The sequence below is a fragment of the Capricornis sumatraensis genome, chromosome 13 (genome assembly GCF_032405125.1).
Source record: "Capricornis sumatraensis isolate serow.1 chromosome 13, serow.2, whole genome shotgun sequence".
NCBI lineage: Eukaryota > Metazoa > Chordata > Mammalia > Artiodactyla > Bovidae > Capricornis > Capricornis sumatraensis.
In genome coordinates, this window is record NC_091081.1 from 7,758,124 (window position 1) to 7,781,849 (window position 23,726).

A 23,726-nucleotide genomic window follows, 5' to 3' on the forward strand; every position below is an offset into this window, starting at 1 on the left:
AAAGGAACCAAGGCTACACTTAAATCAAGCCTCAGTTTCCTTTTTTGAAGATGTGGAGCTGGTGAGAAGATATTCAGCAGTGGTAGGATATGATGATTCTATAATTGGTTTTCCTGCTTTCTGCCCCTTTCATTTGTTGCTATTCTTTAGTTGCTAAGTTGTATCTAACTCTTTTGCAGCCCCATGGACTGTAGCCCACCAGGCTCCTGCCAATGGGATTTTCTAGGCAAGAATATGGGAGTGGTTAGCCATTCCCTTCTCCAGGGGATCTTCCCAATCCAGGGATTGAACTGTGCTAATACTAATAGCATCTCTGTGTGCCATACCCAGAGAAACCAGCATTATAGCAATAACACATTCAAGTCACAGACAGATCAATTTCACAGATTCCATTTAACTTTCAACAGTTCATTAGTAGTTGGTATATCAATAATTAAACACTGAAGAATTTTCTATACCTGATTCCAGTAGTAATTGAATATTTACACATTTGATAAGGATTTCAATGTGGTTGTGATACCAACTTTATTTCAAAGTACCTTCCTTAAAATTAGCATTCAAGGAATGCTGTGGGTGTTTTTTTCTTCTTTCTTTAGTATGAGATCTGATTATCAGTTATCAAAGAAAGCCATGAGGTTACATACATTATTATATATGGTGAATTTAAGTGAAAAGGGATTTTTTCATCAGAATGATTTGAAAAATGAAGATTATGTATAGAATCTGATCTGACGCTACATTGCTACAGCAGAAAACCATTATTTGTTATACTTCAGTTTTGCTGTTAACTTGAATTTAATTATCAGATGTTTATTTTTTTGCATTTAAGATTTTTGCCTTTTTCTTTTAATAAGGGTAATAAATGCTGAGTTTAATTTTATATGTATTAAAATTGATTTAAGTTGACATTAAAAGTACAAGAGAATATCTTTCCCTTAAAAGTTATCCATCTAGTACTTCGTCTGAGAAATCGTGGTCTCGGATATTGAACGTCATTATACCTCAAACATAGTGCTCATCCCAACCAGATGTTCCCTATTTCAGTTTCTATTCACTGATTTTATAATTTCCCCAAATGTTGGCTATCATTTCTCATTTTAATGTTATTTTGGTCATTCAGTTTCTTCATTTATAACATTTTAAAAATGTTACATGTTAAAGACGACATAAGTCACTAGGATGACTGAAGATAGTTCTCTTCTTTATGCCTGGGTGAGTCTGTAGTCCCTTCACGGGCACATCTCCCCATTATTTGAATGAAAAGTTTCATGTATGTATTATTACGTATCGATTTCAACTAAACTATTGTCTGCCTTCCTGGCATATCTCTGTTTAGAATGCTTGGTGGATCATTGTTGAAAAGTTGTACTGAAAGTGTTAGTTGTTCAGTCGTGTCTAACTCTTTGTGACCCCATGGATTATAGCTTGCCAGACTCCTCTGTCCAAGGAATTCTTCAGGCAAGAATACTAGAGTGGGTTGCCATTCCCTTCTCCAGGGCATCTTCCTGACCCAGGGAACAAACCTGGGTCACTACACCCTCATTGTCACAGACTATGTGCCTTTTAGCCCAGGCATGATGGGCCTTTTAAATCTGGTCACTCAAGCAAAACTATTGAATGCATTGTGCTAGGTACTCCTGAGTGTTCAAAGATGAGTGACATGTAGTCTGTATTCTCAGTAGAGGAGCTCATGGATTCTAATCTGATCCTTAAATCCTTGGAACTGATTTGGACTTCGCAGGATCTGGACATTGCTGGTTCTGCACCTAGAGTTGTAGACTCATTAGTTACAGTGAGATGTCTGCATTTCATCTATCCATTCATTGAGTAAACATTTACTAAGCACATTTGCTCCTGGTTGATTTTTATCATCTTTAATTCTCCTGTCTTATCGGTTATAGTAACCCAGATCTATTTCCCAGTAGTATTCACAATATAATAGAGGTAGAATCTATAGGACAAGACACCCAAACAGCACTTTCTAGCTATTGTTGCCTAGAGGCTACAATTTGGAGAATGTTGCTATAAGATCATTGTAAATAGAGGCAAACTTACTAAATCTGGAAACCCTGGCACCTGGCACCTTCTGAAAGCAGAAAGGAACTGTCCAAAAGGGTTACAGTTCAAAGGATGGCCTTGGCCAACCTGTGGGATCTCTGGAGCCATGATGACCCTTTTGAGTTGTCCCTAGTTGAGCTGAAATGATCAGTCCTTTATACTCACACTGATCAATTATTGGATAGTGGCCACCAAGCATGACCTTGAATTTGGAGGTTCGGTGTGGTTGAGGCAGTCTCTGAAGGGGTGACAGCTGGTGTCGGTTTGCTGAGAGCACCCTTAGGAACCAGAGCAACAAGCTCTTCACACAGGGGAGCTGGGCTGCATGCCTCAGAGTGCCCCTCCAGGTAGTACACCATGATTACTACCTTGATGGTGGGAGTGCTAAGTCAACTCTTCCGTTTTCTAGTTATGGATCATGAGTAGCCTAATTGAGGATGCTAATCAATGGCAGATTAGTTATGGCTAAGTACTTGGTTTATATTTCCCCTGTAAGTTTCCACTTGTGTGTATTAGTTGTTCAGTTGTGTCCAATTCTTTGCAGCCCCCTGGACTGTGGCTCTCTAGGCTGCTCTGTCCATGGAATTCTCTGATCAACAGTTGGAGTGGGTTACCATTCCATTCTGCAGGGAATCTTCCCAATCTGGGGATCAAACCCGGGTCTCCTGCATTGCAGGCAGAGTCTTTACCATCTGGGCTACCAGGGAAGCCTAAGCTTCCATAATATTCCTTACTCTAATAATAAGTTTTGGTTTACCAAGGACAGTCCCGTTTTCCTGGGACTACTCAGGTTAGGACTGTTGATCAATTAACATCTGTTAATTATCTTTGGTATCCTAGCATTCCCAGACATATTTTCCATTTGGATGATAACTTGTATACTCATCTTGCTTAGTATGTTTAGAAAATTTTATTTGCATATTTATCCTCTAAATGTCTCTCTGGCCTATTTATCTAATGAATGCAACATTCTGTTCTTTTCTTTCTCTTATTTTAAAGAGGCAGAAGTGATCTGGATTAACTTTGTATTTTTACTTTGTTTGACCCACAAACAAATGCCTTTCATCTTGATTAAATTCTTCATCAGCAAACTTTAAACTGTGAAATCACAGCATATTCCAAAAAGTGTGTGACTAAAATTTCTTGTCATTAGGTGCTAAGTTGTGTCCAGCTCTTTTGCAACTCCATGGACTATAGCCTGCCAGGTTCCTTTGTCCATGGCATTTCCCAGGCAAGAATACTGGATTGGGTTGCCATTTCCTTCTTCAGGGGACCTTCCTGACCCAGGGATCGAACTTGAGTCTCCTGCATTGGCAAGCGGATTCTTTACCACTGAGCCACCAAGAAGTCTATTGTGATTAAAATGACTGAAATATACTTCCTGTGTCTCCCTATCCCTTGCCCCATTAAAATTGTATTGAATATGTATAATGACATTGATATCCTGTGGTTTATTTTGTATCTGAGTCACAAATGTTTATGTCCTTATTTATCTTTCTATCCAAGGAATCTGGGACTTGAGCTATTTCTCTGAGGAAGTTGATCTTTTTTCTGGAAGGATAGTCTGACCTATTCAGATTTGTGTCCTGAGGAAATACTGCTTACTTAGAGAAAGGCAGTTTTACAGCTGCTTTTTCATAATTTTTTTTTTTCAGTTTTTTAAAATTCTTGTTTGCTTAAATATCTTTTATAGACAAATTAAAATACTTATATGCATAGTTATGACACAGTAGACATACATATAAATGAACTGTATAAGTACTTTAGACAAAATTTAATACATATTAGACAAACGGATAACATGCTTACATTTGGTGTTAAGGTATATTTACATGAATATTGAAAAAAAATGTTTTCACAAAAACTGCTATAAAATATTCACTTTTGTCTTATAATAAGTTAGATTTCCTACACTGATGTTTTATGAAAATTATGTAAAGATCTAATTTAGGCATTCACCTCATATGGTACCATTATTTGTAAATAAAGCATATTTTTGTCAATAGAAATGTACATTTAACTCTTAATCATGTAACAGTTTATCAAGACCATGCCACATTTATTAAACAAACATGCATGCCACATTAAAACTTAATTCATGTACTTTTGTACACAGTGTTTAGTTTTGATATGGCACTCTATCTTTATGAAAAATATATTTAAGATTTGGTACAGAATCAATAAATTGTATTGGCACTAATCAGAACAAATATGATTTAAATTTTCCATGGCATAGAAAATACTCTATCATAATCTGTCTCTTCCCTTTATAGCTTATGGACCAATGGCAGTTTTCTATTTTGGTCAGAATAGACAGTGGATATTCACAAATTAAAAGCCCTAGCTAGGTGTTTTGCCTACACTCTAGCTGGAAATGAATCAGCTGTAGTTTTTCTGGCAGTTAAACTTTTCCTTCTGTATTGTGGCCAACAAATGTCTAAATAAGGGCTTTATCAGCAATAATGCATATCATAAGCGTCTTTTCTTTGGGAGGCAGAGAGGTCGGAAGGAAATGCGGGTCTCTTTATAAACTGTAAATACAAGAGGTAAGTAGAGAAAATGCCAACTGAAGCAGAAGCAGGGGATGTTCTTGTAAAGCTGGTGAGAGAGCAAACCATGAAGTAGCAAACAATAAAGACAGGAACCTGGGTCTCCATCAAGGTGGAGAAGACTGCCATGGGCTTAAGGAGAATCTGCCATTCAAAAGAAACAGTATCCAGAGCATTCTTCATACAGCAGTCTTGTCTCAGCAAACTACTATTGCCTTCCAGGAAAAGTTGTAAATTTCCACATCAATGTCTAAATTAAGACTGAAGAAATTGAGCTAACTAGCAACTTTTTTTTTTTTGGTCTGAATTCATTCATAAACACAGTGAAAGGAGAAAGGGGATAGCATTAAGTTTTCCTCCAAACCAGGGAAGTCACACTCTGAGTAGATATTTCAGAGTTGTGCTAAAAAAAAGTCTCAGTTCTTTTTCACAGTTTTTCCAAGATAAATGTGAAGTGCTATATTTTGAGAGACTGGTTGACAAAATCTCCTTTCAAAAAGCCTTGATAAATTAATCTTTATATTTATTACTAGAGGAAAAGGAAGTTGATCTTAGGTTTAGTTTTTATACATATATGCTTTATTCTAAAAAAAATAGAGCAATGAATAATATGTTATTATTTTCTTTCTGATAACCTTTAAGAGCCTTTACAAAAAACATCAGACGAGTGAAATAAAATCGGCAAACTTTTGTTTTAAAGTTTGTTAAGGTGCACATAGACATAACGATTACGAACCGTAGAGTACTGAGTTTTCGAGAGTGAAATCATACCAGAACCTTGGTAAGGTTTCGCTGACATCATAGGAGAGTAAGTGTTCGGGAAGGTCACTGACAGTGCCCTGCAAGGCACACGTGTGGGGCCAAGGTGAAGGGTACGTCGCTCAGAAGCTCAGCCATTAGTGAGCTGTTCTCCAGGATCTGGCCTCCCTTATTTTCCATTTCAGGCCCTGCCACAGTCACACTGGATGGGTGTTTCTTTGCCAGTTTACATTGTTAATTCCTCGCAGAGATGAATGATGACAAAAATTCAAAACCAGTTCCCTCATTCATCTGTGGGTTTATCCCCCTGAGCTGTGAATGACCAGGCTCCTCCAAAGGCTGGTTGTCTTCTACATCTGAAGTGTTGCCTCTTGCTGCCATTCTTTGTTCATGTGCTCTATCTCCTAAAAGGACAGATCCTTCTGCTTCTATCTCTGGTACCGTCGGCTTTTTAGATCAGGAGGCTTTCTGAGGAAGTGAAACACTGCTGCCGCTGCTGTTACCCGATGCTCATGCCTCAGTCCACCTTGCTTCCGGGATTCAGCTTTTTCAGAAAACTTTATTGGAAAATATTTAATTTTTACCCTGGGTAGATTTAATAGCTTACAGGACCACTTATTCACAAGGAAAGCTAATTTAGAACTAGCTGTGGGTTCTGAAGATACTGAGGTCTTCAGTTTTTTCAACCTACCAGGAGGTAACTGGTTGTCAGCTTAAACCACGACTACTTCTTTTTCCTAATTGTTGTTTCTTTGCACTCTTCTCACTGTTTCTGGCCTTTGCTTGTGGCAGAGATGTCATAGGGAACTGGGTTCACTGCTGGACTCGATTTGCTCATTTGTGATTCTTTGGACAGAGAAGTCAGCCGCTGTTGTTTTGATGTTTGGCGTCATTTAGTGGATGATAACTTCAACAGAGAGTATGCTGCCAGGGATGTCCAACTTCTTAATCACATTCTCTTTACAAAAAAAAAAAAAAGTTAGAAAGTGGTGGTATGACTTTATACTTAATCTTTAACAAATGAGAAGTTGAAGTCCTTTATTTAAATGGTCAACCATCTACACTAATGCATTCTTCACATTTTCATTGGCTCAGGGGGTCATGGAGTTACACAAAGATATTAGCCTAAAACTTAGGCAAAGGCAGCAAAATATAAGAAGATGGGATGCTGTGTGAATATCTTTTCTCACTTTTTAATTTTTAAAATTTATTTTTTAGTGTGTTGGAAGTATAGTTGATTTAGTATTTTGAAGTATAGTTGATTTACAATGTTGCATTAGTTTCTGGTGTACTGCAAAGTGATTTAGTTATACATATATATATATGTATACATATATACATATGTATACACATATATAGTTATACATATATATGTATAGTTATATACATATATACATATACACATATATATAGTTATACATATATATGTATACATATATATAGTTATACATATATATATATTCTTTTTCATATTCTTTTCCATTATGGTTTATCATAGGATATTGAATATAGTTCCCTGTGCCATACAGTAGGACCTTGTTTTATCCATCCTATATATAATAGGTTGCATCTGTTAATCCCAAACTCCCAATCCATTCCTACCCGCTCCCCAGCCCATGCCCCCCAACCCTGGGAACAAGTCTATTTTCTATGTCTGTGAGTCTGTTTCTGTTTCACAGATAAGTTCATTTCTGTTGCATTTGATTCTACATATAGGTGATATCATATGGTATTTGTCTTTCTCTTTCTGACTTCCCTCGCTTAGTATGATAACCTCTAGTTCCATCCATGTTGCTGCAAGTGAATATCTTCTATTCCTGTTACTGTATTATCAGTAACCATAAGTTTACCTGAAATGTTAATCTTACTCAGTTATCTTAAGTTCAGTAAGAAGTAATTCAGATGTTACTTACTCTTTTCTGACTCAGTCCAAGGCTGTTGGGCATTGAAGAACTTTCAGAGTAGGCATACTTTTTTCTTTCATGTGAACTCACAGCCACTAATCACCTAAGTAAACATTAATTGAGTTTGTTTGCAGTACTTTGTATCCGTCCCTCTTACAACTGTTGCAGGAAGAGGGAACCCCTTCCAGAGCCCGAAACTGGGCTCTTGTCTAACACTCGGAAATGAATTGTCTGAGGAGACACATGTGCTGACGAAGCAAGAGATTTTATTGGGAAAGGGCACCCGGGTGGAGAGCAGTAGGGTAAGGGAACCCAGGAGAACTGCTCTGCCCCGTGGCTCGCAGTCTCAGATTTTATGGTGATGGCATTAGTTTCCGGGTTGTCTTTAGGTAATCATTCTGACTCAGAGTCCTTCCTGGTGGTGCACGCCTTGTTCAGCCAAGATGGATGCCAGAGACAAGGATTCTGAGAGGTTGTCAGACATGTGGTGTCTCCTTTTGACCTTTCCTGAACTCTTCTGGTTCCCTGTTCCTTACCAGGACCTCCTGTTGTAAAACGACTCATGCAAATGGTTACTATGGTGCTTGGCCAGGGTGGGCGGTTTCAATCAGTATGCTTCCCCTAACACAGTGATCTTGGAGCCTCAGAAATAGATTTGTCCTTATAGCCTTTAGCTGCCATAGGAATTGCAGCTTATTTTAGGTTTTGTTTATCACTTGGTTGAATATGTTAAATTATCATGTGTTTCAGGAATATCCAATTTTTGTACCACCTGACCTAAGGTGACCATGTGGTCTCTGTGAGATTATGTAATCACATCCTTAATGCATATATATAATCACTACTTAAATGTACTGAATTCTAGAAGTTTGGTTCCAAATAGCAAAAAGTTGAGTTTGGTTATTTCAGAAAGTAAAGACACAGTCATATAGATTTGATTGCCTTTTTTTTTTTTTTTTTGATGTGAACTGTTTTTAAAGTCTTCATTGAATTTGTTACAATATTGTTTCTATCTCATGTTTTGGTTTTTTGGCCTCAAAGCGTGTGGGATCTTAGTTCTCTGATCAGGGATTGAACCCATATCCTCTGCATTGAAAGGTGAAGTCTTAATCACTGGACTATCAGGGAAGTCCCTAGAGTTGAATTCTAAATCCAAAGAAGCCTAGCTCTTATTATCTAATTTAGTCTCTCAAAATAAACATTTATTGAATGTTTGCAATAAATAATTCAATAATGTATTGAATAGCAAGTGCTAATGCTGTCCTTCCTTGGTGCCTGCTGACTCCAGGCCAGTCCTCTCTGTTCCTAGCGTGGCTCACCGCCAGCCTCACCAGCACTCCTGTCAGTATCCACATGGATGCTCTTCTTACTTTTTTATCCTTTGCTCTAGGGATCTTGTGTTCCATCCCACCTTGGCTTTTCACTCTTATGGTCCTGCCCCAGACTGTCATTCCTAGTCCCTCCATCCTCTCAATATGAAACCTTCTCAACTCTGACCTCCACCTCGAACCTCCCCAGCTCACTGCCTCTCATGCCTCCACCCTAGCAATCCTTTGACTGTCTTGATCCTTGAAATTCATGAATCCTGCCACCCTACCACTGACTCTCACTCCCCTGATGACCTTTCTTCCCTTTATACCCACTTTAAATTCCATGCCACGATTTGCTTGGCAAAATTCAATGCTGGTTAAATCCATCATTGTCTGTATCCTCAATCCTGAGGTGAATATTGTTGGAGCAAAACATATCATCTTGTCAAGTGAACTCACTTTCAGATCAATACTGGTGACCTTCAGGGCCCACCCAGCCTACATGTTCCCGTATGACTATTTCATATGCTCTTTTCTCAGCACTGCCTCCCCAGAATTCCCTAGTGGCCCAGTGGTTAGGATTCCACACTTCCATCCTGGGGGCACAGGTTTGATCCATGGTCTGGGAACTAAGATCCTGCATGCCACAGTGCGACCAAAAAAAAAAAAAAAAATACACTGCCTCCCCCATCCTTGTGTGTGTGTGTGTGTGAGTTGCTCAGCTGTGTCTTTGAGACCCCATGGACTGTAGCCCACCAGGCTCCCCTATCCTTCTCTTAGCAAATAGTCTCATTCACATTTTACTAAGACAGATGGAGAGAACAGAGAACTTTGGCAGACCCTCCACTGCATCTCCCCGTGTTCCAGCATCAGTGCCCACACGTGCCTTCTCTCTGAATGAACGTAAGGGTTCCTATCACTCTCCACACCGGACCCCCTCTTCCTCTGTCACCGTCTCAAGCACATGGTTCCGCTTGCTCATCCTTCTCTCCATTTCATTAGTTTTCTCAGTCATCAGTTTCCACCCCCCACCCCAACTCATCATTTCTACCAGCCTGCAAATATCCTTCTGTTTCTTCCATATTAAAATAACCCCTCCACTGATTCCATATTCTTCTCCAGCTAGTTGTTGCTGCTTTTCTCTTCTTTCCTTTACAGCAAATTTCTCCAAGTGAAATTGTTATTATTCCTTGTCTGCAATTTCTATTCTCCCATCCCTCTTGAATCAGGCCTTTGTTTTTTCCCTTTCTCTCACCTGGCAGACACTGTTATATCCGGGTCACCAGTTAGAAAGTGGTCAGCCCTCATCTCAGTTTTCTTTTTTCTTAATTAATTTATTTTTTATTGAAGGGTAATTGCTTTACAGAATTTTGCTGTTTTCTGTCAAACTTCAACCGGAATCAGCTGTAGGTATACATGCATCCCCTCTCTTTTGAACCTCCCTCCCATCCCCTTCCCCATCCCAACTTCTAGGTTGATAGAGAGTCCCTGTTTGAGTTTCCTGAGCCTTACAGCAAATTCCTGTTGGCTATCTATTTTACTTTCCAGTTGACAGCACGTGGCTAAGGTCACTGTAGTCTCTTAGGATCACTTCGTCTGACTTGTAGGCCAGCACGTTCTGCTAGTTTGCCTCCAAATTCTGGCTGTTTTGTCCTTTCCAAGGTTGCTAATTATTTTTCACATCTTGTCTTTTAAAAATGAATGAATGAATTGGCTTTGTCGGCTTTCAGTTGAGGCACTTGGGACCTTTCTTGCGTCATGCAGGGTCTTTCATTGAGGCACGTGAAATCCAGTTGTGATGCTTGGACTTTCTAGTTGTGGCGCGTGGACTCTAGTTGTTGTGCGTGGACTCTCTAGTTGTGGCCTATGGACTGTCTAGTTGTGGCGCCTGGACTCTCTAGTTGTGGCCCGTGGACTCCCTAGTTGTGGCGCATGGACTCCCTAGTTGTGGCGCCTGGACTCTCTAGTTGTGGCCCGTGGACTCCCTAGTTGTGGCGCCTGGACTCTCTAGTTGTGGCCCGTGGACTCTCTAGTTGTGGCGCGTGGACTCTAGTTGTGGCGCGTGGACTCTAGTTGTGGCCCGTGGACTCTCTAGTTGTGGCGCGTGGACTCTAGTTGTGGCCCGTGGACTCTCTAGTTGTGGCGCGTGGACTCTAGTTGTGGTGCGTGGCCTCTCTAGTTTTGGCCCGTGGACTCTCTAGTTGTGTCGCGTGGACTCTCTAGTTGTGGCGCGTGGACTCTCTAGTTTTGGCCTGTGGACTCTCAAGTTGTGGCGCATGGACTCTAGTTGTGGCGCGTGGCCTCTCTAGTTGTGGTGTGTGGACTCTCTGGTTGTGGCGTGTGGACTCCCTAGTCGTGGTGCGTGGACTCTAGTTGTGGCCCGTGGACTCTCTAGTTGTGGCGCGTGGACTCTAGTTGTGGCCCGTGGACTCTCTAGTTGTGGCGCGTGGACTCTAGTTGTGGTGCGTGGCCTCTCTAGTTTTGGCCCGTGGACTCTCTAGTTGTGTCGCGTGGACTCTCTAGTTGTGGCACGTGGACTCTCTAGTTTTGGCCTGTGGACTCTCAAGTTGTGGCGCATGGACTCTAGTTGTGGCGCGTGGCCTCTCTAGTTGTGGTGTGTGGACTCTCTGGTTGTGGCGTGTGGACTCCCTAGTCGTGGTGCGTGGACTCTAGTTGTGGCGCGTGGACTCCCTAGTTGTGGCGCGTGTAGTCTAGTTGTGGCCCGTGGACTCTCTAGTTGTGGCCCGTGAACTCTCTAGTTGTGGTGCATCGACTCTCTAGTTGTGGCGCGTGGACTCCCTGGTTGTGGCGTGTGGACTCTAGTTGTGGCAAGTGGACTCTCTAGTTGTCATGCGTGGCCTCACTAGTTGTGGCGTGTGGACTCTCTACTTGTGGCGCGTGGACTGTCTAGTTGTGGCACCTGGACTCTCTAGTTGTGGCCCATCGACTCTCTAGTTGTGGCATGTGGACTCTAGTTGTGGCGCGTGGACTCTAGTTGTGGTGCGTGGACTCTAGTTGTGGCCCGTGGACTCTCTGGTTGTGGCCCGTGGTCTCTCTCGTTGTGGCCCGTGGCCTCTCTAGTTGTGGCACGTGGACTCTAGTTGTGGCACATGGCCTCTCTAGTTGTGGCACGTGGCCTCTCTAGTTGTGGCACGTGGACTCTAGTTGTGGCCCGTGGACTCTCTAGTTGTGGCATGTGGCCTCTCTAGTTGTGGCGCGTGGCCTCTCTAGTTGTGGTGCGTGGACTCTCTGGTTGTGGTGCGTGGACTCCCTGGTTTTGACGCGTGGACTCTAATTGTGGCCCATGGACTCTCAGCTTGTGGCCCGTGGAGTCTCTAGTTGTGGCCCGTGGACTCTCTAGTTGTGGCCCGTGGACTCCCTGGTTGTGGCATGTTGACTCTAGTTGTGGCGCGTGGACTCTCTAGTTGTGATGCTTGGACTCTCTATTTGTGGTGCGTGGTCTCTGTAGTTGTGGTGTGTGGACTCTCTAGGTGTGGCGCTTGGACTTTAGTTGTGGTGCATGGAGTCTTTAGTTCGGTGCTCAGGTTTTCTAGTTCTCGGGCTTCATTACTGATGTACGTGGGCCTGTGAGATCTTAGCTTCCCAACCAGGGATCTAACCTGTGTCCCTTGCATTATAAGGTGAATTCTTGGCCACTGGACCATCAGGGAAGTCCCACACCATGTCTTTTTTAGCACTGGGTATCTCCTCTCCATGTACGCATTTAAATATACTTGGGAGTCTCATCAGTCCCATGGTTTTTAATCTTCATGCTGAAGACTTCCAACTCATACACCTAACAGTCCAAAGAACGGCTTTCCCTCTGTGTCTAAAGGCACAGCTCAGACGTAACATCTCCACAGTGGGACTTCTGATCTCTCACCTCCACCTGCTTCATAATTTTCCCTTCCTTGAGCAGTGGTAACTGTCCTCGGGCTGCCCAAGTCAAAAAGTCTCTAAATTGCCCTGCGCACTTCCCTGACTCTGCTTCACGCCCATTTCCTCAGTAAATCCTTCTGATGCTGTCTTTAGACTGTCTGTCTCGATGCTCACACCTTTGCTGCTCTTCTATGTCATCATCTCTTGCGGGGGTGATTGCAGCCTCCTGTTATCAGTCTTGCCGGGTCCATATTTGCCTATTTACAGGCTGGTCACCAAGGACCAGCCAGAGGGCTCCTGCTGGAATGTGATTTGGAGGATGGGGTGACTTTGCTCCATGTCTTCCCGTCTTGCTCACGTGCTTACTGACTCATTCTCACAGGCAAAGTCAGAATGTTTACTGTGACCACCCCCCCAACCCTACAAGGCCCTGTCTGACCTCTCCCACCTCCCCAGCCCATCCCCTTCACTCTTCCACTCCATGTCTTCCCACAATTTCTCTTACTCCACACCAGGCCCTCTGGACTCGATAACTGGCCTCTAATATGCTGAGCATGTTCATACCCCAGGACCTTTGCACTCACCAATCCCTCTGTCTGGAACACTTATGCCCTGGGACGTATGCACAGTATATTTCCTCACCTTCTTCAGCTCTTCCTTTAAATGTCATCAGGCAGTGGTGCCTCCCTGATCTTCCTGGCTACGACCACTGGAGTCCCACGTCCCCTCCCCTAAATGCTCCCTGCTTTAGTGTTCTCTCTAGCTCTTGTCATGCTCTCATGCACCATGTATTTTATTTATTTATTTTGATTAATTAAGTTTATTTATCTCTGCCTGTGCTGGGTCTTTGTTGCTGCACACAGGCTGTCTCATTGCCATGAGTCGTGGGCTACTTTCTAGTTGCGGTGCAGGGCGTCTCATCGCGGTGGCTTTTCTTGTGGAGCACAGCCTCTAGAACACGAAGGCTGAGTAGTTGTGGTGCATGAGCTTAGCTGCCCCCGGCATGTGGAATCTTCCTGGATCGGGAATTGAACCCGTGTCCCTTGCATTGGCAGGTGGATTCTTAACCACCAGATCACCATGGAAGTCCTTTGTCATTTATTTTGGTTTTATTGTCTGTTTTCCCTGACTAGTAAGTTCCATAAGGATAGGACTTTTTTTTTTTTTGGTTTTGTTTGCTGCTGTGTCCTCTGTATCAAGAATAGAGTCTAGACAATATTAGGTACTTTATAAACATTTGAACAAGTGTATGAATTGTTTTAATCTTTTCAGTATTGTGAGCGATTTGTTGCAGATAATGGAACTGAGGCTTAGGAAGTGTAGTAATTTGTGGTGATAGTACTTAAACCCAGAACAGGCTTGACTGAGAGTGCAATCCCTGTATGCAGTAATTCACCCATTGAAATATGGCGTGTAAGAAGTTACCAGTACTGTGCTTTTTATTTATGCTCTTACCCTCCATCATGACATCTTTGAGAGATAATAGAAGCAGATTTTTAAAAAATTTATGTTTTTCTTTTCTTTTCAAAACAGATTTTTAATATTTAGTTCTTGTTGAAGCAGTTTCTGGAGATCATAGGAAGTCATTGGAGAGAGTTATTAAACAGTTTCCTCAAACCATTTTGAAGTAAGAGCTGCAGGAAACTCCACTTTTGCCTTCTAGCAGTAAAAAGGGCTATACTAACTGAGATGAAAAATATCTGAATCTGGGTGCTTAAAGCAGCAGAGAATAGGTAGGAACCCTGTTCATCTGGTGATGGTGCTTCCAGTATTTCAGGGTTCAGGATTCTGCCCTTGGCAGCTGGAATCTGTGTTCATTTTCAGTTAGTGAGTTGCACTTGGTCAGTGGAAGCCTAGCTCTTCAGCAGTTATCAAGCTACTTGCAGTCAGATGGAGAGCTGATGAAGGATGGAGGTCATGATCTTAGTAGATAGTCCCAGGTCCCAATGAGTATGAATCATGCTGCAAGTTTCTGCAGCTGCCTTGAGAGTGTTTCCCAACACTTCCCCTCTGTGTGGGTCACTGTCAAAGGAATGATTGAACTGAAAGTGAGTTCTGTGCACCGAGAAGAATGGGTATCCTTGGGTTATGAACGTGAAACATGAATCCTGATCAGTCACCAGACTTTTGGTCCCCTGGCTAGATTGTTGGCTAGGCCGTTGCTTATGTCTGGCTAGCTCTCTGAAATGAGAATTTTTCATGAAATCCTGATACTGGCCAAGAGGTGGTGAAATTTCAGGTGACAATTGAGTTGTATGATGTAGATAATGTATCCTGCAGATTAATAGTAATCAGAGCTCCCGATGTAGGGGGCCAGGGCTCAATCCCCCCCCGCCCCGGTCATGGAAGTAGATCCCATATACTGCAGCTGAGAGCCTGCATGCTTAAATGAAGATCAAAGATCTTGTGTGCCGCAACTAAGACCTGGCACAGCCAAATAAATAAATAAATATTAAAAAAAAGATAGTACTGAATCTGTGTGTCTTCGTCTTAGCTGTCTCAAGTCATTTAGCCTGGGCAGGTCTCCCAGGGGAGCCCGTCCCGCCCGTGCTTCCTTTCCTTCAAGAGTCAAGTCTCCTTCTGTTCAGGCCTGCTTTTTTGTTCTCCCATGCCTTTAAGTAGTTGTTGGTTATATTCTCTCCATGTTTGAATCATTTGATGTGGGAGTGTTTGAGTGAAGAAAGCTATTCTGCCATGACCGAGACTGGAATTTTAATAAGTATTAAGTGAAAGTGAATGTGAGGTTGCTCAGTCGTGTCCGACTCTTTGCAACCTCATGGGCTGTAGCCTACCATGCCCCTCCGTCCATGGGATTTTCCAGGCAAGAGTAGTGGGTTTCCATTTCCTTCTTCAGTAAGTACTAATGCATAGTTTTCTCGTGCAAAATACTTTTTGGTTTCCATTATAATTTCTTCTCTGGGACATGGGATATTTAGCCATGTATTTAATGCTTTTTTTAGGCTTAAAATTTTTTTTGAGGCATTGTCCTCTGTCATCCCCTTCTCCTCTTGCCTTCAATCTTTCCCAGCATCAGGATCTTTTCTAATGAGTTGGCTCTTTGCATCAGGTGGCCCAAATTATTGGAACTTCAGCTTCATCATCAGTGCCTCCAATGAATATTCAGGATTGTTTTCCTTTAGGATTGACTGGTTTGATCTCCTTGCTGTCCAAGGGACTCTCAAGAGCCTTCTCCAACACCACAGTTCAGAGGCATCAATCACAGAAAACTAACCAAAGTGATCACATGGATCATAGCCTAATCTAACTCAATGAAACTATAAGCCATGCTATGTAGGACCACCCAAGATGGTTGGGTCGTGGCAGAGAGTTCTGACGAAACATGGTTCACTGGAGAAGTGAAGTGAAGTCGCTCAGTCGTGTCCGACTCTGCAAACCTGTGGACTATAGCCTGCCAGGCTCCTCTGTCTATGGGATTCTCCAGGAAAGAATACTAGAGTGGGTTACCATTTCCTTCTCCAGGGGATCTTCCCTACCCAGGGATCGAACCTGGGTCTACCGCATTGGAGGCAGATGCTTTAACCTCTGAGCCACCAGGGAAGTCAAGGGAATGGCATACCACTTCAGCATTCTTGCCTTTAGAATCCCATGGGCAGTATGAAAAGGCTGTACATTACATGACTTTATTTTGTAACTGGAAGTTTGTAACTTTTGACCACCTTCACTCATTCTTATTAACCCTCATTCCTACTTCTGGCAACCACCAACCTATTCTCTTATGAGCCTGGGTGCTTATGAGCCTGGGTTTTTGTTTTTGCTTCTTTTTTTCCCCCCTCCAGATTATACGTATGAATAAAATCACACAGTGCTTTTCGTTCTCCGTCTGACATATTTTACTTAGCAAAATACCCTCTAGGTCCATCCAAAGATGGTTGCAAACGGCAAGATTTCATTCTTTGTTATGGCTGAGTAATATTCCATTGTGTGTGTGTGTGTGTGTGTGTGTGTGTATCTGTATCTGTCTATCTATTTATCTATATGTGTCACATCTTCTTTATCCATTCATCAATCAATGGACCCTCAAGTTACTTCCATATCTTGGCTATTGTAAACATAATAGCAGTGAACATGAGGGTGCAGATGCATAGATCTTTTAAAAAATTTGCTACTGGCTTCTAGCTTAATTCCACCATGGTCTGAGATTATACTCTGTATGATTTTAATCTTTTGGATGTTGTTGATTGAATATATAGCTTGGTCTGTAGTCAATTGGTGTCTGTGTATTCTGTGTTTACTTGAAAAGAATTTATATTCTTAGCTCTTGGGTGCTCTATGTCAGTTATGTTTGTTAACCATGTTCAAATATTCAACAGTTTTTACCTTTAATAAGTATTAAGTGAAAGTGAATGTGAAGTCGCTCAGTCGTGTCCGACTCTTTGCGACCTCATGGGCTGTAGCCCACCATGCCCCTCCGTCCATGGGATTTTCCAGGCACGAGTAGTGGTGCTTTTTCTTTTATTTGATGTGCTTTTCTGTCAGTGAGACTTGTCCATGAAAATCTCCCACTGTATTGGGAATTCTATCTAATTATCCTTTTAATTCTGTTAGTTTTTTCTATTTATTTGCAGTTTGTACTATTATATGGGACTTCCCAGGTGGCTCAGTAGTAAAGAATCTATCTGCCAAGCAGGAGATGAGGGTTTGATCCCTGGACTGGGAAGATCTCTTGGAGGAGGAAGTAGCATCCCACTCCAGTATTCCTGCCAGGAAGATCCCATGGACAGAGGAGCCTGGTGGGCTACAGTCCATGGGGTTGAAAAGAGTCAGGCATGACTCAGAGATTGAGCATGCATGTCACTTACATGAGTATAAATTTAGAATTATGTCATCCTTATGAACTGGCTCCTTTGACAGTGTGGATTTTCCCTCTTTATCTCTGGTAGTACCTTTTCCCTTAAAGCCTAGTTTGTTTGCTTTTAATGTAGTGACATCAACTTCTTTTGGTTTAGGTTTTTCATTTTGTGTGTGTATTTTTTTTTCCTTTTCCTTACATTTACTTTATTTATTTTTTTAAGTAGCTGGGTTTTACTTTCTTTTCTCCTAGTGTGACAATCTTTCTCTTAATTTAGGACATTTAGGTCACTTAGTTAATATAATTACTATATTTGCATTGAAACCAACCATTGTACTATTTCTTGACTGTCTCATTCACGTGTTGCTTGTTTCCTCTACCTCAGGGTCATTAACTCTGCATTTTCCGTTGTATCATGCACCACATTACTCTCATTTGTCATATGAGGGTGACTTTCTTATCTTTTGTAGGTAAAGATAGAGTTTTTAATACCCCACTGTGTGAACAAGGAATCGTTGGGTTTGGAATTGGAATTGCAGTCACTGGTGCTACCGCCATAGCAGAAATTCAGTTTGCAGATTATATTTTCCCTGCTTTTGATCAGGTGAGAAAATTGCGTTTTGCCATAATGGAGCATTTCTAAGGCAAGTCCGTGAAGTTTGGAACTTTTAACTCCAGTCTCCTGCCCCCTATCTTAGGAACTTTTTGTTACGTTTGAGCTATTTTGTTGTGGGCATATATTTAAAGATTAGATAAAATGGCTTAAGAAAATGGATGGGAATAAAAGAACTCATCATGAGATATCTCTTCTGTCTTTTCCCTTCAGATTGTTAATGAAGCTGCCAAGTATCGCTACCGGTCTGGGGACCTTTTTAATTGTGGAAGCCTCACCATCCGGTCCCCTTGGGGCTGTGTCGGCCACGGGGCTCTCTATCATTCCCAGAGTCCTGAAGCTTTCTTTGCCCACTGCCCAGGAATCAAGGTATTCTCACTAATGTACTTCGCTTGCTCTCCATTTGATGTTTCCATTTTGGTTCATTCTATTAGTATTAACTAATCTGCTTATCTAGAGAAAAGCAATGAGAATTTTTGGAATTTATGTGAATTTAATTGTTTTTAAGAAAGAGAGCTTTTATTTCTTTTAGATTAAGCACCCAGCCTAGGTTTATAGACTGTTCTTTTTGAAGTGACAATGGCTTGACCCGAATGTTAATTTCATACACTTCAAATAATAAGACTGTCTCTTTCAAAGCTCTTTCTATTTTTTTATGCAATAAAAATCATATTTATTTATCAAAATAGCATATTTTACCAAGACATGAAAAATGAAAATGACAAAGTAAGATATACATTCCTATCTATCTTTGGTACATTTCACAAATTTGTTCAATAGAAAGGCCATGCTTGCAAATTCCATTTGAGCAGAAAGCTCTGTTTCTTTCTTCTGTGTTTTTAAAATATTTTTATTGGCGTATAGGTGATTTACAGTGTTGTTAGTTCCAGGTGTACAGCTAAGTGAATTGGTTAGACATATACATATATCCACTCTTTTTTTTAGATTCTTTTCCCATATATAGAGCATTACAGAGAATTGAGTAGCGTTCCCTGTGCTATACAGCAGGTTCTTAATGGTTATCTATTTTCTTAAGAAAAGCTTAATTTTGTATTGGGGTACAGCCAGTTAACAATATTCTGATAGTTTCAGGTGTACTGCAAAGGGACTCAGCTCTACATATACATGTATCACTTCTGCCCCAAACTCCCCTCCCATCCATGCTGCCATATAACATTGAACAGAGTTCCATGTGCTATACAATAAGTTCTCGCTGGTTATCCATTAAAAACATAGCAGTGTGTAAAGCTCTGTTTCTTTCTAATGGAGCTTTCTCACTTAACAGTTGATTCTGGCGTAATTTTAATAAATCTACTGCTTAGACCATATTGACCTCATAGTCAGAGGAGTAAAACTTTTGCTTTCAGTCTCTTACTTTTTAAATACAGTGATGTAAGACTTTTTTACCTTGGTGTGTTTTCTAGTCCAGGGTAAGGTAATACTTCCTCAAGCAATTAATTTTGCAGTCTCTCTCTCTTTTATAGCCTTCCACAATAATTTTAGGTCTTTTGATTAAAAAAAAAAATATATATATATATGCTTATTTTATGTCCCAATTTTTAATAATATTTTCTTTTTTATTTTCTGAAAAGCTTTCCAGTGAGTCATTATAGAAACTCATAGATATGTCTACCCAGGGCTTTATGCCTGTTTTTCAAAAACAGGAGTCATTTGTGGATGTGTGTGTATGTTTTACTACTTTTTCAACCAAATCAAAGTTGTAAAATTTTGTAGTTAAGTAATGGTTTGCATTACTTAGTATTAATTATTAAAATTAGTATTAAAATTAGTATTAATTTTTCAATATAAGCTGCACGTGGTAGTTTGGGACAGGAACATTTCAGTCAACAGTTATTTTTGTGCTTGAGCTGAAGATCAATTCATGTTTAATGTCTGTATTTTTAAGACCTCGCTCCCCTCCACATTTTCCCTTTATTTTATCCTAAATGAGAATATACATATAGTACAAAAGGCTAAAAATAAACATGAAGAAGGCAGATGAAGAAAAGCTAAAACAGGAACATAAGATGAAGACATGGTGTGTTACAATGAGCTGTTTATTTAGCAGTCTATTTTCAGAAAATAGTGAGATTTGTGCTATTTTATTTTTTAAATAAAAATCCTTCACTAAAACTGTATAAAAATGATTTTGAAAGTCAAATACAGTTTGCTTCAAGCAATCTTCTTTGGGTCTTTGTGATAAATTCAGATATATTTTGATGATACCTCTTCCTATGTGACACTTAGGTGTATGCAGTTATTTAAAAATCATTAAACTGGACAACAGCTTGTGATTTGAACCAAAGTGATGTAGAAGTTAAGAACCTGATGAGTCAGAACTGGTGAAAATCTCTGATGTAGCAAGTGATGTAACCTTGGACAAGCTACTTGGTTCCTGCTTACACCTCATTCTTTTAATTTCTAAGTTGGAGAAAATAATAATAGCTACTTCATGGAATTGCTATAACAGTAAGTGAATTAATCCACATAGTGAGTTTAGTCCAGTTAACACACTTGCTACCTGCTGCCTTTACTATCACTTTCCTCATTGTCAACCTCATTTTCAAGAAAGTCCTGAGCCCTTTCTCCACCTGGAAGTGTGCTGGATCCACACTTTCTTTTTGGAAAAGAAAAAAAAGAAGTGAAAGTGTTAGTCCCTCAGCAGTGTCTGACTCTTCTGACCCCATGAACTGTACCCTACTGGGCTCCTTTGTCTGTGGAATTTTCCAGGCAAGAATACTGGAGTGGATTGCCATTCCCTTCTCCAGGGGATCTTCCTGACCCAGGGATTGAACCTGGGTTTCCTGCATTGCAGGCAGATTCTTTACTGTCTGATCCACCAGAAACTTTTGCAGTAACTACATGTTATATTACCTCAATCATAAAGTTCAGTGGATTATTTTTCCACTTAAGAAGTGAAGGCCAGATTTATCATGGGAAAAGAGATTTTATTTAGCATGTTAAATTTGGAGAAGAAACTTGCATACCTTTAAAGCAGCAGTAGAATATTAGCAGAAAAGACTTTAGAGGTCAATACAGGAAGATATTGACAACTTTACTCATTTGCTTTGGTGAGTGTTGTTTGTGGTTTCCTTTTATTTTTTAATGTATGTGGAAGTTTAGCTCCTTGAAAAAATAACAGTATCTTAATTACCAGAATATGGTGGGCATGTGATAAATATTTGTGGAACAAATGGAATTGTTTTGGACAATATGTAAATTTTATGATTAATAGTAATTAGTCTAAAAATACAAGATTTCTATATTAGTAACAATTGGTTATTTAAATTTTGACTCTTATAAATGAGTTTACTGGGAGACATTTTCGCTTAAATTGTCTTTAAAAATAATCTGTTTTTGCAGGTGGTTGTACCCAGAAGCCCTTTCCAGGCCAAGGGACTTCTTTTATCATGCATAGAGGATAAAAATCCTTGTATATTTTTTGAACCTAAAATACTTTACAGGGCAGCAGGTAAAAGTTTTTTTTATTTTATATTTATAAACATCTTTATGCATTTTTTTTGGCATAGTTCAAAATTAAAATTTTTCTCTAATACGCTTGATTTGTATTTTCATTTTGGAAAAAGATCTGATTTATTCTATACTTAGTTTGTCCTCATCTATATATTTTAAGTTAACTTTAGGGGAAATCCTGTAGTTATTTAAATCTTAATTTTGGAAACAAAGAAGCAATATGAAGTGGTAGCAAGAATGTAGGGATTATGTTTGGCTACACAGTAGATGTTAAGTGGATGTGAGTTGAATAAAAAGGTGAATGAACTCATTGTACTAAATAATAAATGCCCTTTTAGCCAAAGTGTGTTTATAGGTCTTCATCTAAATTAGGATTCCTTTGAGAGTGAAATTGTTGTTCAGTCAGTCATGTCCGACTCTTTGTGACCCCATGGACTGCAGCATACCAGGCTTCCCTGTCCTTTACCATCTCCTGGAGCTTGCTCAAACTCATGTCCATTGAGTTGGTGATGCCATCCAGCCATCTCATTCTCTGATGTCCCCTTCTTCTCCTGCCTTCAGTCTTTCCCAGCATCAAAGTCTTTTCCAATGAGTCAATTCTTCACATCAGGTGGCCAAAGTATCGGAGCTTCAGTTTTAGCCTCAGTCCTTCAAAATGAATATTCAGTGTTGATTTCCATTAGGATTGACTGGTTTGGTCTCCTTGCTGTCCAAGGGACTTCTAAAGAGTCTTCTCTAGCACCACAGTTCGAAAGAGAGTGAAGGGGCCACTATTAAGCTGTGACATAAGGTCTACAGTGGGATGGGCGTCTGAGGCAGATGAAGTGTTTGGTCACCCTCCTAGCTCATCATCTAGAATCATCATTCTGTAAACACTCATCCATGATAGCTACTTTTTTAGCCATAAAGGACATTTAATCATCAAACTGTTTATTCTGCCTAAAGTGTATCTTTATTTTGAATTTGAGAAACAATTGCTTTGGCAAATCATTCTTTTCCATGAATAGTTAAACTGAGAAACATTTTGTTTTATGGTGATGTGAATTATGTACATTTCAATACATGTGTAAAGATATTAAGTGTTCAGTTGTATAGATTTGACAGTCTTATGTGTCTACATAACCACTCTGTAAAATAAGACTGAAAAATTTTCATGGCTCCAGGAAGCTCCTTCCTGCCTTCTCTCTGCCAATCCCTTCTCCTTACTTTCTAATTGCTTTTAGCACAGATTAGCTGCACACAGTTTTGAGGTTCATCTAAACAAATCAGTGCTGTATATATTCTTTTGTGTTTGCCTTCTTTAGCTCAGCAGGATAGTGTTGAGATTCATTCATAATGTTACTTGTATCAGGGGTTTATTCCTTATTACTGAGTAGCATTTCCACTGTATGAATATTTCACAGTTTATCCTTTGTTGACGAACAAATGACCATCATTGTTTTTAGTTTTTGTCTATTTTGTACAAGGCTGCTCTGGACATTCTTGCATAAGTGTTTTTGTGAACATGTTTCTTTCTCTTTTAGAGGTGGTGGTGGGAAAATAAACATCTAGGAACAGAATTGGTGTGTCACAGAGTAGATGTAGGTTGAATATTCTAAGACTCTACTGAAGCGTTTTTCAGAGTGCTTTTGCATTTTACATTTCCCTTGGAACTTTGTCAGATTTTCAGTTGCTCTTAAGCATACTTTAAATTGAATCTATATACTTTTAAAGAGCTCTACTATTATCTATCCCATTATGGAATGAAAAGTGACTAACAAAACAATTTGTAATCTTAGGTGAAGAGGAGAACATCAGTGTCATACAGAGTAGCTGTCTGATTTCTACTTACTTTGAATACTCTATGAGTATTGTATTTGTCAGGCCAACCAATTCAAGCTAATCAATTAATACAGGGTTTTTTTTTTTTTTCAGTATTTAATAATAGAGACTGAGTAAGAAACATTTGGAAAATATTCACTTTGCTACAGATTTTGAAATTGGGATTGGTGAGAAAAATGTTTAATGTTATAGGATTCCAGCTAAGAGAATGAGCTTGAGGAATTTGTTTTAGGTTTGGTGCTGGGAGCGATTATGAAAGAGCCAGATGAAGATTGGGGCTCGAAAGTTTTTCCGCAGATTCTGTGCCATTTCAGGGGCTCGTTTCTGTTGCTGTGTTGTGGTTTGGTTTTTCTGGCCACTGCCCGTGACTTGCAGGGCCTCAGTTCCTTGATGAGGAGTTGAACCTGAACCCTTGGCAGTGATAGTGCTGAGACCTAACCACTGGCCTGCCAGGGAATTCCTTCAGGGACTCTTAACTGAACCTTTTCTTGATCCCAGTTTGGTGTGTTAGTTCCTCATCAGGGCTGACTCTTTGTGACCCCATGGACT

The 23,726-nt window shown here is 40.3% G+C and overlaps 1 protein-coding gene, 1 non-coding gene and 1 pseudogene across 2 annotated transcripts in view; 1 reads left to right on the top strand and 2 right to left on the bottom strand.

Moving 5' to 3' along the window:
- Window positions 1-23,726, top strand: part of BCKDHB (branched chain keto acid dehydrogenase E1 subunit beta) — a 272,175-nt gene that overhangs the window by 39,825 nt on the left and 208,624 nt on the right. The window contains exons 4-6 of the mRNA XM_068985095.1: window positions 17,740-17,873; window positions 18,096-18,251; window positions 21,246-21,354. Coding sequence (XP_068841196.1) covers window positions 17,740-17,873; window positions 18,096-18,251; window positions 21,246-21,354 — 399 coding nt within the window. The remainder of the gene's footprint in view (window positions 1-17,739; window positions 17,874-18,095; window positions 18,252-21,245; window positions 21,355-23,726) is intronic.
- LOC138089483 (UBAP1-MVB12-associated (UMA)-domain containing protein 1-like) lies at window positions 5,336-5,747 on the bottom strand (annotated as a pseudogene).
- On the bottom strand, window positions 15,946-16,017 carry TRNAW-CCA (transfer RNA tryptophan (anticodon CCA)). Its single transcript has one exon. It is a non-coding gene; the product is annotated as a tRNA-Trp (tRNA).